Source organism: Colobus angolensis, unplaced genomic scaffold (genome assembly GCF_000951035.1).
Source record: "Colobus angolensis palliatus isolate OR3802 unplaced genomic scaffold, Cang.pa_1.0 Scaffold58, whole genome shotgun sequence".
In the NCBI taxonomy this organism is placed as follows: domain Eukaryota; kingdom Metazoa; phylum Chordata; class Mammalia; order Primates; family Cercopithecidae; genus Colobus; species Colobus angolensis.
The window spans coordinates 8,715,722-8,729,470 of record NW_012119376.1 but is presented as its reverse complement, the minus strand read 5'-3'; the positions used below and the strand labels follow the sequence as shown (position 1 = coordinate 8,729,470).

Below are 13,749 nucleotides of genomic sequence, written 5' to 3'. Positions count from 1 at the left end.
CCTGCCCGCGCGCCCGGGACCCGCACTATCCTCGCTGCGAGGTCACCTGTTTCGCTCCGTACTGCGCCGTCGCCGCCCCTGTGGCCGTCGCCGCCAGCTCCTAGCTCCGCCATGGTGCTCCGATGACGCGCCCGGAGAGCCGCTCCGCCCTTTCCTCGGCTTGGCTCCCGCCGGCCCCCGTCTCCTGGGCCAGCGGCCCAGACAGGTGAGCGCAGTCTGGGGACGACGGATGGCGGGGGCAGAGAGCGCGGCAGTCGGCTGCGGCCTGGGCCCAGCGCGCCCCCTCGCGGGCAGGTGCGGCGTGGCAGCCGCTCCGACCGCCGCGGCCGAGTCTCGGCTGGAAGAGCCGCGGGCGGAACCAGCACCTCTACCCGGAGCTTCCGGTCGCCGCGGCTGACCCGCTGAGGGCTCCCGGAGATAGGGAGCGGGGTTGGCGAGGCTTGGTGGCGCCTCCTGGAGTCTGGGACGAGCGGCGGTCCGAGGAGCAGCCCAGGTGGGGCGAGGGTACGGAGACGCTATTCCCCTCCGAACTCTGAAGCAGCCAGGTCACTGTCCGCTCCGCGAGGGCTGGAGTTCACGGTGACAGCCAGCAGAGCATCTGATGCCACGTGGAGAGACGAAGTACATGGGTCGGATTCCACGCTGGGAGCTGGCCTGGATCTGCGCTTTAGGAAGCCACTGCGGACCACCCTATCTTGTCGCCAGGTCTTCGCATCTGATGAGCCTCAGGGCACACAAGTTAGAGAGGCTTGTGCCGGCTGAGGTGGCTTTCCTTTTTCTTGGTTTCCCATTAGTAAACGACCTTGTGACTTCTGGCTTACTTAGGAAGACCAGAAAAAAAAAGGCAATAGGTAACGAATTTTTTTTTTTTTTTTTTTTTTTTTTTAAGAAACAGATTATTGGCCGAGGAAAAAACAATTTCGCCCTAAAGGATAAGCAACAAAATACTGAGGGGGGAAAAAAACCTACACAAATGGAAACATACGGAACAAAATCAAGGAGCGACCAGTTCCGCATGGTTACACTAAAATGTACTCCCACACTCTGGCTTGGCTGAAGATAACCAGCAAGCTCTGAACAGTTTAAAACCCTTCCAAGGACTGCAGCAGCACTGGACACCCAAGAGAGTCTGAGAACAGTATTGGATTCTTGTTAGGGGTTAGGGTTACAATTTTCACTATCTTTGCGTGCAAAACTTGCCACTTTGAACCCAGCGAACTATTTTTATTTGGTTTACTTACTGGCTTTCTGGATGACTAGGTAGAGATTTAACTAAAGAACACTTCTGCTATGGTCTGTGATGATGAATTTTCCTGTAGTGCCATTTCTATAATGGAATAGGCAAACTGACCATTTAGAATGTGATATTCCTAAATCACATTCAAATCAGTCTTATCAGAGACTTCTAATAAATAAAAATAAAGCACCAGGTGGCTAGAGGTAGTTTTTGACCTCAGCAAAGATTTTTTTTTTTTAACTACATTAAAACATCAGAGTTTAAGACACTTTTCTTTGAGCATGAGAAATACTCTCTTAGCTGAATTTAGAGAGTTGAACTATCCGGAAGAACCCCGGAGAAGGAAAGTGATTTATTTTCAACCTTCTGATTTACCACCGACTTAAATCAACCAATGGGTTGTTTCTTTGACCAAAAAAAAAAAAAAAAAAAGAGTCAAGACTTGTGATGTTTGTTTTGTTTTGTTTAGTTTGGTGTGTACTTACTCATTGTCCCTTTCTTTTGATAACCTATATTTGTCTGCCACAAGTTAAACAAAAATAAATGAAATAAGGAACACACCAAAATCCTGGATACAAAATCCTGTATAGACAGTGTGTTCCAAACCTAAGGAGGTGTCTGCAATGGGGTAGGCTGCTGAGTGACTCTGCAGAGAACGGATGACATCTGTTAAATGTCAAACACCATCACGATGTACTTCAAGTTGTACTTTACTTGGAACATGGAAGCCATCTGTCTGGAGCTCCCACATCCATTTCAAATCTTCAGGGTTTCCCATTCCTCCTGACACCATCCACTCCCCTCCTGCCTCCTTCAAACATCATCCCTTTTTTCTCCCCAATCCCTAAATGTTTCTGCATCCAGGGGCTCTACCCCAATAAACACAGCTAAGACTCTTTGATTCTGAAAATATCTTCCTTTAACTTCCCACCCTCCAGAATCTATTGTCATATGTTTTGTTCATCAAAGGTAATAAAAATAAATGTGGATTTTGGTGCCATCATTTTTCAAAAAAAAAGTTACATATATTGTTTTTCATGCCTATGTATACAAATCAAATCCTTATTTTTAAATCCATCATTCCCCTAGACTTTCTGCCCCTAGAGTTTCTACAGCACTTGATCCTCTAATCACCTTGCTCTTGGTCCACCATTGGCTTGGTTTTTCTCATTCCTCTGTAGCAGTCCTTTTCCGTCTTTGTTGACTCAGATTCTTCCTCCCTTCTAATCCCCCGGTATTTTTACCATCCCCAAATTGTAAGCCACCACCTTTTTATCTTTACTGTCTCTCACAGCCCTCATTTGCTATCACTTCCATCCTGGATCCTGGTGACTCCCAAATCCTGGATATATACCCTTAATCTCACTCCTGACTTCCACTAACACATTCTGAATGGTCCCTGCACAGTTCTATCAAGATACCCTGCCATTAATTTAATATGTTCCAAACCAGATTAATTTTGCAATAACCAGTTTACACAGACCCCTCCCTTGCTCAGAAACCTTTAATAGATTCCCCGTTCCTATATAATTAAATATTAACTCCACCTCCTCACCATCACTGCCACCACCCCCTAACTGGGCCCTGAGCTCTCTACTACCCATTTCCACTTTTCACCTCTGTAACTCATATTTCTAGCCAAGGAGTTGTTCATTCTCCAGAATACCTTCCAAATCCCTGCTTTCTAGCCTTTGTTCTTGAAGCCGCTCTGCCCAAAGTGACTTCCTTCATCCTGACATATTTAATAATACTTTCCCTCTGAGGCCCAGGTTAAGGTTTACTTCCTCCATGAAGCCCGTTCTTCCTGCCCCGGCTTCCAGCATGCCTGTCCTTTGGACCTGGCCAGGGCTTGCTGGGCTTGGTACTTGTCCAGCTGTTAAAATAGACTAGGCATGAGTTATTGCAAATTTGCCTCCTCAATCTGATGCACATTTTTGGTAGTAGGGACTTTGTCCTCTACTTCTCTATAGGGTGTCCATAAAGTCTAGAACTATCAGTTATTTTATTTGCTCACAAGTTGCAGATGTTCTTGATGACATCATGTGCACCGCCTGCATTCTGAACTTGGTAGGCATGGTATATATCTTTTGTGTTGCTACCGTGCCTCACACACAGTGGACATTCAAATGGGTTAATAATAATTCCTCAATGCCTAACTTTTTTATGTGGTGGCCTAGGGATGAATGAAACCAAGTATCCAATGACAGGAGAAAGAGATCAAAATGCAGTTAAAAGGAAACATTAGATCTACTTCTCCCAGCAGATTCCTGTTTTGTTTCTTTTGTAACACTGCCACCACCCCTGCATAACTGTTCTGTTTCAAATCATCTTTCTAGGCTCAGCTTTGCACCTTCCCTCCTCTGGAAAGCTTTCCTTGACCCCTTCTGACAGTAAATGTGAGTACAGCACTGACTGCACCACTGTTGTTTCTGCTTTGTCTTGATTCCTTGACAAGAAACTTCAGGAGAAAGAACTGTATCTTGTTGGTGCACCACAATATGTAGTACCCAGTATTTAATAAATACTTTTGAATGAAGGATAAGTGATGACAATAGCAAGCATATCTCAGTGTTTACTATATGCTAAACATTGTGCTGAGCACCTCTCTTGCATTCTTTTGTGTTCTCAGACAGAGTCTTGCTCTGTCGCCCAGGCTGGATTGCAATGGCATGGTCTCGGCTCACTGCAACCTTCACCTCCTGGGTTCAAGCAATTCTCGTACCTCAGCCTCCCGAGTAGATGGGATTACAGGCATGCACCACCATACCTGGCTAGTTTTTGTGATTTTAGTAGAGCCGGGGTTTCGCCATGTAGGCCAGGCTGATCTTGAACTCCTGGCCTCAAGTGATTCACCCACCTCGGCCTCCCAAAGTGCTGGGATTACAGGCGTGAGCCACTGCGCCCAGCCTTCGTTTTCATATTTACATCTTATAATAGACCTATGTGGAAGGTACATCATTTCCTCCATTTCACAGATGAGAAAGCTGAGACTTGGAGAAGCTAATTAACTTGTTCCAGGTCACAAGCTGAGTTACAGTTTTGCTTCAGGCCTGTGTGTGTAGCCTCCTGCTACACTAAACAAGTGATGAATGTTAACCATCTTGCTATTCCCTCTATAGAAAGGGGCTCTCCATTTTCTTCTCTAGCTGTTACCTGAAATAAGGAGGTGAGGCTTGATCATGTTAAATTACCTGTGAAACTAATTTTTCAAAAGGGTATCTGGGCCCCACCCCAAACTAGTAAAAACAGTTTTCCGGTTGGACACAGTGGCTCACGCCTGTAATCCCACCATTTTGGGAGGTCGAGGCAGGATGATCCCTTGAGCCTAAAAGTTTGAGACGAGAGTGAGTTGAACAAGTGCAACCATGTCTCTACAAAAAAGTAAAAAAATTAGCCAGGCATGGTGGCCCACGCCTGTAGTCCCAGCTACTTGGGATGCTAAGGTGGGAGGACTAATTGAGCCCAGGAGGTGAAGGATGCAGTGAGCTATGATAGTGTCACTGCATTCTAGCCTGGGTGACAGAGACTTTGTCTCAAGAAAAAATAACAACAAAAAAAAACTCAGTTGTCCCAAGGTGGTGGCATCAATATTTTTGAAAAAGCATCCAAGTCATTTTAATGTGAAGCTGAGTTGAGAATCACTGGCCTAGATTGATGCTAAAAGCGTTTCAAATGCAAACCTTTCCATAATGGAACTGTCTTCTTTTGTGCCTGAGACCCAAAATTCTGACAAATGGCTAATGATGTTGGCCTGGGAATGTGTTATGAACCATGTAGGGACACAGGATCATCTGCTCACAAAGACAGGGTAGGAGGAAGGTGCCAAGGAAAGACTGTATCATTGAAGATTTGGTTTAAGATGGGTACCTTGATCCTATATACAGTCAAAAGAAGCACTTCACCATTAGAATTGAGAAGATGAACTGTGGCTGAATAAACAGCTTACTCTGTGTTTCAACATGAGCCAAATGACATATCATTGAATTTATACCTCACTTCTTTCAGAATATCCACACAGGATACCAGAGACAACTGTGTCCTCCAAATTAAGATGTTAAAAAAGAGGCCAGAAGCAGTGGTTCACACCTATAATCCCAGCACTTTGGGAGGCCAAGGCAGCAGGATCACTTGAGTCCAGGAGTTCAAGACCAGCCTGGATAACACAGTGAGATCCCACCTCTACTAAAAATTTTAAAATTAGCTGGTTGTGGTGGTATGCCTCTGTAGTCCTAGCTACTCTGTAGGCTGACATGAGAGGATTGCTGGCGCCTAAGGGGACAAGGCTGCAGTGAGCTGTGATCACACCACTGCATTCCAGTCTAGGCAACAGAGCAAGACCCTGTCTCAATCAATCAATCAGAAAACATTAGTGAGAAAGTTTTGAATACTCTAATGCAATATAAAATATATTGTACCTTGATTTTCACATCGAAATAAAGATGTCTTCTGCTTTGTCAAAGACTGTTATATATGAGTGAAATCATGATATATAAACAGCTCTATGTCATTTCTATCCTGCCTAATAAACAAGTTCCTCTGTATTTAAGAAAATATATTTCATTTATCCATCTAGGAGCATCAGACTTCCTCTGATCAATATGGGCAGGCTCATAAAAATATACTATTCAGCTTAAAATAAATAAAAATATTTCTCCAAATATGAGTAAATTAAGGAGATAGAAAAATACACTATTCTTGGCCAGGCATAGTAGCACACACCTGTAATCCCAGCACTTTAGGAGGCCAAGGTAGATGGATCACTTGAGGTCAGGAGTTTGAGACCAGCTTGCCAAACGTGGCGAAACCTCATTGTTACTAAAAATACAAATTAGCTGGGTGTGGTGGTACACGCCTATAATCCTAGCTACTCAGGAGGCTGAGGTACAAGAATTGCTTGAACCCGGGAGGTGGAGGTTGCAGTAACCTGAGATGGTGCCACTGCACTCCAGCCAGAGCAACAGAGCAAGACTCTGTCAATAAATAAATAAATAAATAAATAAATAGTATTCTCCATTAAGATGGTCTTTGCAGATGCCTTAAGATACACAATAGTCATCCAAGATAACTTGGGGCCTTGAGAAAAATATACTTTCCTTTATTCTTTTTTTCTCACCTTTTTTTTTTTTTTTTGAGACAGGGTCTTACTCTGTTGCCCAAGCTAGAGTGCAATGGCACAATCATGGCTCACTGCAATCTCAACCTCCTGGGCTCAAGTGATCCTCCTGCCTCAGCCTCCCATGTAGCTAGGACCACAGGTGTGCACAACCACACCTAGCTGAATTTTTGAGTTTTTGTAGAGATGGGGTCTCACTTTGTTGCCCAGGCTTACCCTTTCTTAAACCTCCGTTCCCCTGAGGAACAACCTGGATGTCAGTTGTCTGACTGCTTGAATAGAAGACAGATTTTACTAAATGTTACAGCTGGAGAAACGACTGGAAATTTAACACAGCAGATTATCTAGTTTGTCAATACAAAATAAGAATTCTTTAGAAGTTATCAAAACAGTATGTTGGGAGTCTTTTTAATTTTTAGAGTAAATATGACACAATGGATAGCTTTAGAACAAGCTAACATTACTACGGTTCAAGCATGTGCAACTGGTACAGTTCAGTAGTACATAAATGACTCAAACAAATGTATGACAGGTCAGAAACTTAAGTTACAAAATATAGTCAATATTACAATTAACACAGAGAAGTAAAAACCATTGCTCTCAGATTCTGCACACTTAAAAAAACATAAACTTTATACAGTAATTGAAATTATGCATTTCTACTCAGATTATTAGAGCGTATTACAAACACACAGAAGCCAAAAAAGTTATGGTCACATTTTGGTTTTGTTCCAGTGGTGCACAATCACATGAAATGTTACATCCGTTTTGTGTGAAATAAACATTTGGCTGAAGTGCAATAGCTGCTGCATTAAAAATATTTCCATAAAAATGCTTAGATTAAAATCTTCCTGAACGTTAGGGTTCTAATGTTCAGGATTATTTTAAGAGTCCTTATGAAGAGTCCTTAAAAATTATAGAAATAGATGTAGTTAGGAAATTTCAGTGTGTTTTGTCTGTTGTTTTTTTTTTAACGTGAGTAAACAAATACTGGATTTAAAGTGCAGCTCCTTTCTCCTCTCCCTTCGATTTTCCCACCCCCAAGAAGATCAGATCTGTATTAATTTTTAGAATTTCCATTGAAGATTAAATTGAGCAACAGTCAAGTCTGTTTGTTTCGAAAGTCAATGATGGCCTTCCACAGTGTGCACAGCATCCCTCCCCTGTTTAAAGACACAAGAACATGGTGAAAAGAACATTTCATTTGAAACACTGCCCTTGAAATAGAAAAGTGACTTCTTAGCTTTCATCTGCTCTGGTCAGAAGAATATCCCAGAGTCTGATCAGTTATTATGTATTCTTTTTGTATATATTTTCTCATCTTCCCTCCATTCCTTCTCTTTTCACTCCCACAAACTGCTGTGTCCCAAAACATCATTTTAGACTTTCAGCATTTTTGAAATTTGTCTTTATAATGGTGGGTATAATAGTTTTCTGCTTGGGCTGGGTGCGGTGGCTCACACCTGTAATCCCAGCACTTTGGGAGGCTAAGGCAGGCAGATCATGAGGTCAGGAGATTGAGACCACCCTGGCTAACGCGGTGAAACCCCGTCTCTACTAAAAACACAAAAAAATTAGCCAGGCTTGGTGGCGAGCACCTGTAGTCCCAGCTACTCGGGAGGCTGAGGCAGAAGAATGGCGTGAACTTGGGAAGTGGAGCTTGCAGTGAGCCGAGATCACGCCACTGCACTCCAGCCTGGGTGACAGAGCGAGACTCCGTCTTGGAAAAAAAAAAAAAAGTTATATGCTTGGCCTTAATTAATAATAAATTATATCAGATTATACCAGGCTTTTGGAGGGCAAGTCAGCACCTCCTCCAAATATTTATTGAGTATAACACCATCATGAACTCAATTAAAGCATTTGTTTAAGGCAGCTTCAGAACATCTGCATGGACTTAGTCTGCATATTATTCAAAAAAATTCTTCCAGTTGATTTTCACTTACTAATATGGAAATATTGGTTATTAGAGCCCTCAAAAATAGAATGGTCCAACTAACTCAGTTTACTCAGAGCAGCTAAGAACTAGAGAGCTCTGTCCAGAACTGCAAAGCTAATTAGAGACCCAGCCTGGGCAGGTACTCAGACTTTCTTATATTAGCCTGGTACTCTTTCTATCGTGACAACAGAAAGAAAAGTGGTACCTTAGTCTCAAGCATTTTAAGTCATCACGTGTAACATAGTAGAGAACATCCAATAGTGTATAATCTTCAGCCAAAAACTGTAGAGAAAGTAAAATATGCACAAAAGTAAGATGTTTTATATAACTTTAATAAAGCACAAACTCTATTTATAATGTAAACCTTGACTATAATTTAAAATGAATCTAAAAATGAAATTACTAAAAACACAATCTTCTGTGATTATTAGGGGAAAGGCCTCCCTATTACTCAATAAATACAAATAAATGCATCCAGGCCGGATGCAGTGGCTCATGCCTGTAACCCCAGCACTTTGGGAGGCTGAGGCAGGCGGATCATCTGAGGTCAGAAGTTCGAGACCAGCCTGGCCAAAGTGGTGAAACCCCCTCTCTACTAAAAATACAAAAAATTAGCTTGGTGTGGTGGCATGTGCCTGTAATCCCAGCTACTTGGGAGGCTGAGGCAGGAGAATCACTTGAACCCGGGAGGCAGAGGTTGCAGTGGGCTGAGATTGAACAATTGTACTCCAGCCTGGGCGACAGAGTGAGACTCCGTATCAAAAAAAAAAAATTACAAATGCATCCATATTAACTTCCAAATGCAAAAAGATTACAAGTGACACATAACTTCTGAATGGTCTTCTAATGAACAGATGAGACTCACTTGTAATCACATCTGCTGTTCAAAAACAAATCTTGTATTTAGAAGTTCAATGCTATGTAGCTTTGTTTTTTCTCAAGTGGATAAAAAGTGTTCCTGGAAAGGTATTGCCTATGCTTAATTTCTGAACTTATTTTTTCATGGTTAAGCAAAGGCACTTGACTGTAATTCACCATAAAAGCAGAATCTTAATTTGAACTGCACCTTTACATTTTTAAATTTTATTTTTTTATATATATATAGAGAGACAAAGTCTCACTATATTGACCAGCCTAATAATCTCCAACACCTGGCCTCAAACAATCTGCCTATGCTTCCCAAAGTGTTGGGATAACAGGCGGGAGCCACTGCACCTGGCCTGAAGCTTTGAAATCAAATAAAAAAGGGCAATTATTTAGTAGATTATCAATTACTATTCCATAATTGGGATTTGAACCTAAGTTAGAGGAATGTATATTCTGGAGTTGTTTAAATTTATTCAGCTGTAACTTGTTAAATGTAGATGTCCAAGGCAGCCCGAAATTCTCTTAGTTAATAAATTATCAAGTCAAAAGAGATATCTTTATTCTTATTTATTTTAAAAATTTAAATATAAAACAAATTAAAACAATATTGTATTAAGAGGGCCTCTCTATCAAATATTACAATCTTTTAATGTATGCCTGTGTGTTCATATAATGAACATAAACAAATGCTATTCACGCTCATTACAAAAGTCTATAGGGGCCAGATGCAGTGGCTCACGCTTGTAATCTCAGCACTTTGGGAGGCTGAGGCGGGTGGATCACTTGAGGCCAGGAGTTTGAGACCACCCTGGCCAATATGGTGAAAACCTGTTTCTACTAAAAATACAAAAAATTAGCCAGGCATGGTGACATATGCCTGTAATCCCAGCTACTTGAGAGGCTGAGGCGGGAGAATCACTTGAGGCTGGCAGGCGAAGGTTGCAGTGAGCTGAGATTGCACCACTGCACTGCAGCCTGGGCGACACAGTGAGATTCTGTCTCAAAAAACAAAATCAAAAAAAGTCTATATGGAGCACAAAGGAATTAGATTATTATAGGTAAAATATGGTTTGTATAGAAAATGTTCCTGAAATAAGTCGACTAGATTCATTTTATTAAGTAGCAATAAAATAGCTGCTGCCTAGTGGAGTCTAATAATGTTGAAAGAGAATCAAAAATTTAACAAACAGGCCTGGCATGGTGGTTCATGCCTGTAACCCCAATACTTTGAGAGGCTGAGGTGACAGAATCGCTTGGGGCCAGGAGTTCAAGACCAGCCTGGGCAACATAGCGAGACCCTTTCTCTAAATTTTTTTTTTAATTAGCTGGGTATGATGGTTTATGTCCATAGTCCCAACTATTCAGGAGGCTAAGGTGGGAGGATCACTTGAACCCAGCAGGTCAAGGTCGCAGGGAGCTATGATCACTGCACTCTAGCCAGGGTAACAGAACGAGACCTTGTCTCAAACATAAATAAAATAAAATAAAATAAAATAAAATAAAATAAATAAATAAATAAAATAAAATAAAATAAATAAAATAAATAAAATAAAATAAAATAAATAAAATAAAAATTAACATACAAAGAATTAGAAACAAGAATTTTTAAATTCTATCTTTATTTTTTTCCCATTCTTTCTGGTTCTCATTTCAAACATATTAAATTCCTAAGGGACTCAGGACCACAGAGCTTTTGCCTGCCTCACTGTCTTTGTACACACTGCAGCCCCACTGCACAAGGTTCTTCCCTGGTCTTCCTCCCATATCCCTCCCGAACATACATACAATTGGCCTATTTACTCCCTCATACTCCGTTAGCCTTCAGCTCTTTCATCCCCTTCTCCAAGAATCTTCCCCAACCTCTCTCTCTCCCTGTCTAATAACACCTGATACCTTTTTCTTCATAGAATTTACCAGTGGAGAAACACATTTGTATCTGTGGAGTTAGCTGATTATCACATGCCTACTCTGGTCTGTAAGCCTCAGGAGGGCAGGGCTGGGTCTGATTTGCCTACCAATGTCTCCCTTGTGGCTGTCACATAGCAGGCACCCAACATTATGAAATGAAGTGAAAGAATACTTGTCCCAGAGACAGTTTTCTTTACCCGGCTTATAGTGTCTTCATCCGCTCCATTCACCCTCAGCCAGTCGGTAAGCTCAGAATCTTCAGTATTTGTGCCAGGAGAATTTAGGTGAAATACAGGCAGTTCAGGAATTTCTAGAACAGAATTTTGGGAAGATATTCTTAGTTTCACCTAACAGAGGTCATCTGAGCCCCTCACAATCAACAGACATTTATTGATACTTTAAAAGATTTTGCTCTATCAGAGAACAGTTCATAGAAACAATTGAGTTTGGCAGTATAAATGATAATATGAATAAAACTCAGACAGTAAATTTACTAGTAAACAAGGAGCAAAAGCAATAATGAAATGATACTCCTACGTTATAATTTCATATCAATTTTATGGTTTCTTAGAATAAACTCTGTGCACCAAAATTATACTCTGTGTTTTTCATGCAATAAAGATGAACACAATTAGCAGAGAACTATATAATGATCATAATCTCTTTTTCTACTATGAAAGAGCCATGTATCTAAACAAATAACTGAGAATTCTGTTTTCCTCTAAATGGGCTAAATAACATTCTCCCCACCTATGCCTTTTTACTACTACAACTTTATTCTATTTAAGCCTCTTCAAATTATAAGGAAAAAAGCTAGAATACACAGAATATAGATGCAAAATGACAAAAAAGTATTATTTATTCTAGTAATCTCATTGTGAAATCTTTAAAAATAAAGATTAAAAACATGGAGAGCCCTATTTACCTCAGGAATACGTAATCTCAGGAAAAGATGATTATGGATAATCTATTTTTACTGTACTTATAGAAATGAGTTTGCTAGAGTTAAAAACTGGATTTCTTTTTTTAAAGGGATTCCTGCTTGCAGTCATGGTAGAAGTGACAAATGCTGACTTAGCCACAAATAAAACTTCGTGTTGGCTTGCTTGGGTTTTTGTGGCAGCCTGGCTGAACAGTATTACTATAAAATTTTCTGCTATTCACCTATGGGTTGGGACTTAAGCTTCAGGTGTTTAATTTCTTGGTCTTTTTCTTCAATAGCTCGATGAAGGAGTGCTTGTAATTCTTTCTCTTTCCGAACCAATTCTTCCAGTAATCTGCAGAAGAAAAATATATTAGGTGGCACAGGGTGACCTTCTATTTTTATTTTTATTTTTTATATACAAGGTCTCTGTCTGTTGCCTAGGCTGAGTGTAGTGGCCCGATTATAGCTCACTGCATCCTTAAACTCTTGGACTCAAGCGATCCTCCCATCTCAGTTTTCCAAGCAGCTGGGAATATAGGCATGCACCACCATGCCTGGCTAATTTGAGTTTTGTTTTTGTAGAGACAGAGTCTTTCTATGTTGTCCAAGCTGTTCTCTGAACTCCTGGCCTCAAATGGTCTTTCCACCTCAGTCTCCCAAAGCTCTGGGATTATAGGTGTGTGCACATGCCATTGTGCCAGGTCTAGGGTGACCTTCTAGACATGAGCTATAATAAGCACAAATACCCCTGATTTTATTGAAATACAGATTCTGGTCCAGTGTCCCTGGAGTAAGTTCTGAGACTGTATTTATAATGAGCTCCCAAGTGACACTGATGTCGCAGGTCTACAGACCCCCGTGTCCAGAAGCAAAGCTTTGGAAGACTATGCCTACAGACAAGAATTGAAAACCTCCACCATAGATTGTCTGCCAAAATCTTCAGAGATGTGTTCTGCTATTTCTTTTCATGACCATAAATGTCAAAAATATAAATATGGGATACAGATATTAACACACTTATATTTTACATATATGAATGCCCATTGAAAAAGTTGGCAAATGTGCATAATACCATAATCAATGCAAATCAGAAAGGTAATCACTTTTTGTAAACTATGAAAATTTGAGAAATAGTCATAGGTGAGGTTGCCTAGAATATCTGGCACATACCAAATTCTCAATAAATGTTCATGGTTGTTGCTACCATTGTGATTGTTACTATTAGTCCTCTCCCTTCTAAGGGGGAGGGGGTGAAGCGGGTAAAAGGATAGCTGTGTTCCTGGTACATTCAGTTCCTAGTTGGCATCTGATGCAGTCTCCAAAGAAACAAGGAGAAACTGTGATATTCATACCAAAGTTCTTACCCACAGAAGGTTTGCTATGCAACTGAGAGCCAACTGGTAACCTACTCACCATTTCCAATAGAATTTCTCAAAGAAAACATTCCAAGTTATGAAAAGAGGTGCTTTAATTTTTTAGAAAAGCATCTTAGTGTAACTTGGATTCAGAAATAATAATTTAAAATATATCATTATTAAGATTATCGAGATAAATCATTGCATAACCTACAGCTCTTAACAAGCTCTATTTGTTTCACTTTCGGAGTATTGATAGATTTAACTCAAGACCATGTTCCATCGAAAAGTTTGTTTCTGCTTCACTTGACATACTCTGAAGGCAGCATCGTGCAACTGACAGATCTGGGCTTGTATCCTGGTTCAGCCCTGCACTTCCTGTGTTAACCTTAGATAAATTACCTA

At 40.9% G+C, this 13,749-nt stretch overlaps 2 protein-coding genes across 4 annotated transcripts in view; both read right to left on the bottom strand.

The window, feature by feature from the left end:
• The window catches only part of MAP7 (microtubule-associated protein 7), a 208,449-nt gene extending 207,641 nt beyond the window's left edge, over window positions 1–808 (bottom strand). For all 3 annotated transcript variants that reach the window (XM_011962091.1, XM_011962095.1, XM_011962096.1), the window contains exon 1: window positions 47–808. In XM_011962091.1, coding sequence (XP_011817481.1) covers window positions 47–113 — 67 coding nt within the window. In that variant the 5' untranslated portion in view covers window positions 114–808. The remainder of the gene's footprint in view (window positions 1–46) is intronic.
• Window positions 809–6,741: 5,933 nt separating this feature from the next.
• Window positions 6,742–13,749, bottom strand: part of MAP3K5 (mitogen-activated protein kinase kinase kinase 5) — a 242,708-nt gene continuing 235,700 nt past the window's right edge. Inside the window, exons 27-30 of the mRNA XM_011962087.1 lie at window positions 12,229–12,341; window positions 11,262–11,374; window positions 8,495–8,571; window positions 6,742–7,513 (exon numbers count right to left, since the gene is read on the bottom strand). Coding sequence (XP_011817477.1) covers window positions 7,453–7,513; window positions 8,495–8,571; window positions 11,262–11,374; window positions 12,229–12,341 — 364 coding nt within the window. The 3' untranslated portion in view covers window positions 6,742–7,452. The remainder of the gene's footprint in view (window positions 7,514–8,494; window positions 8,572–11,261; window positions 11,375–12,228; window positions 12,342–13,749) is intronic.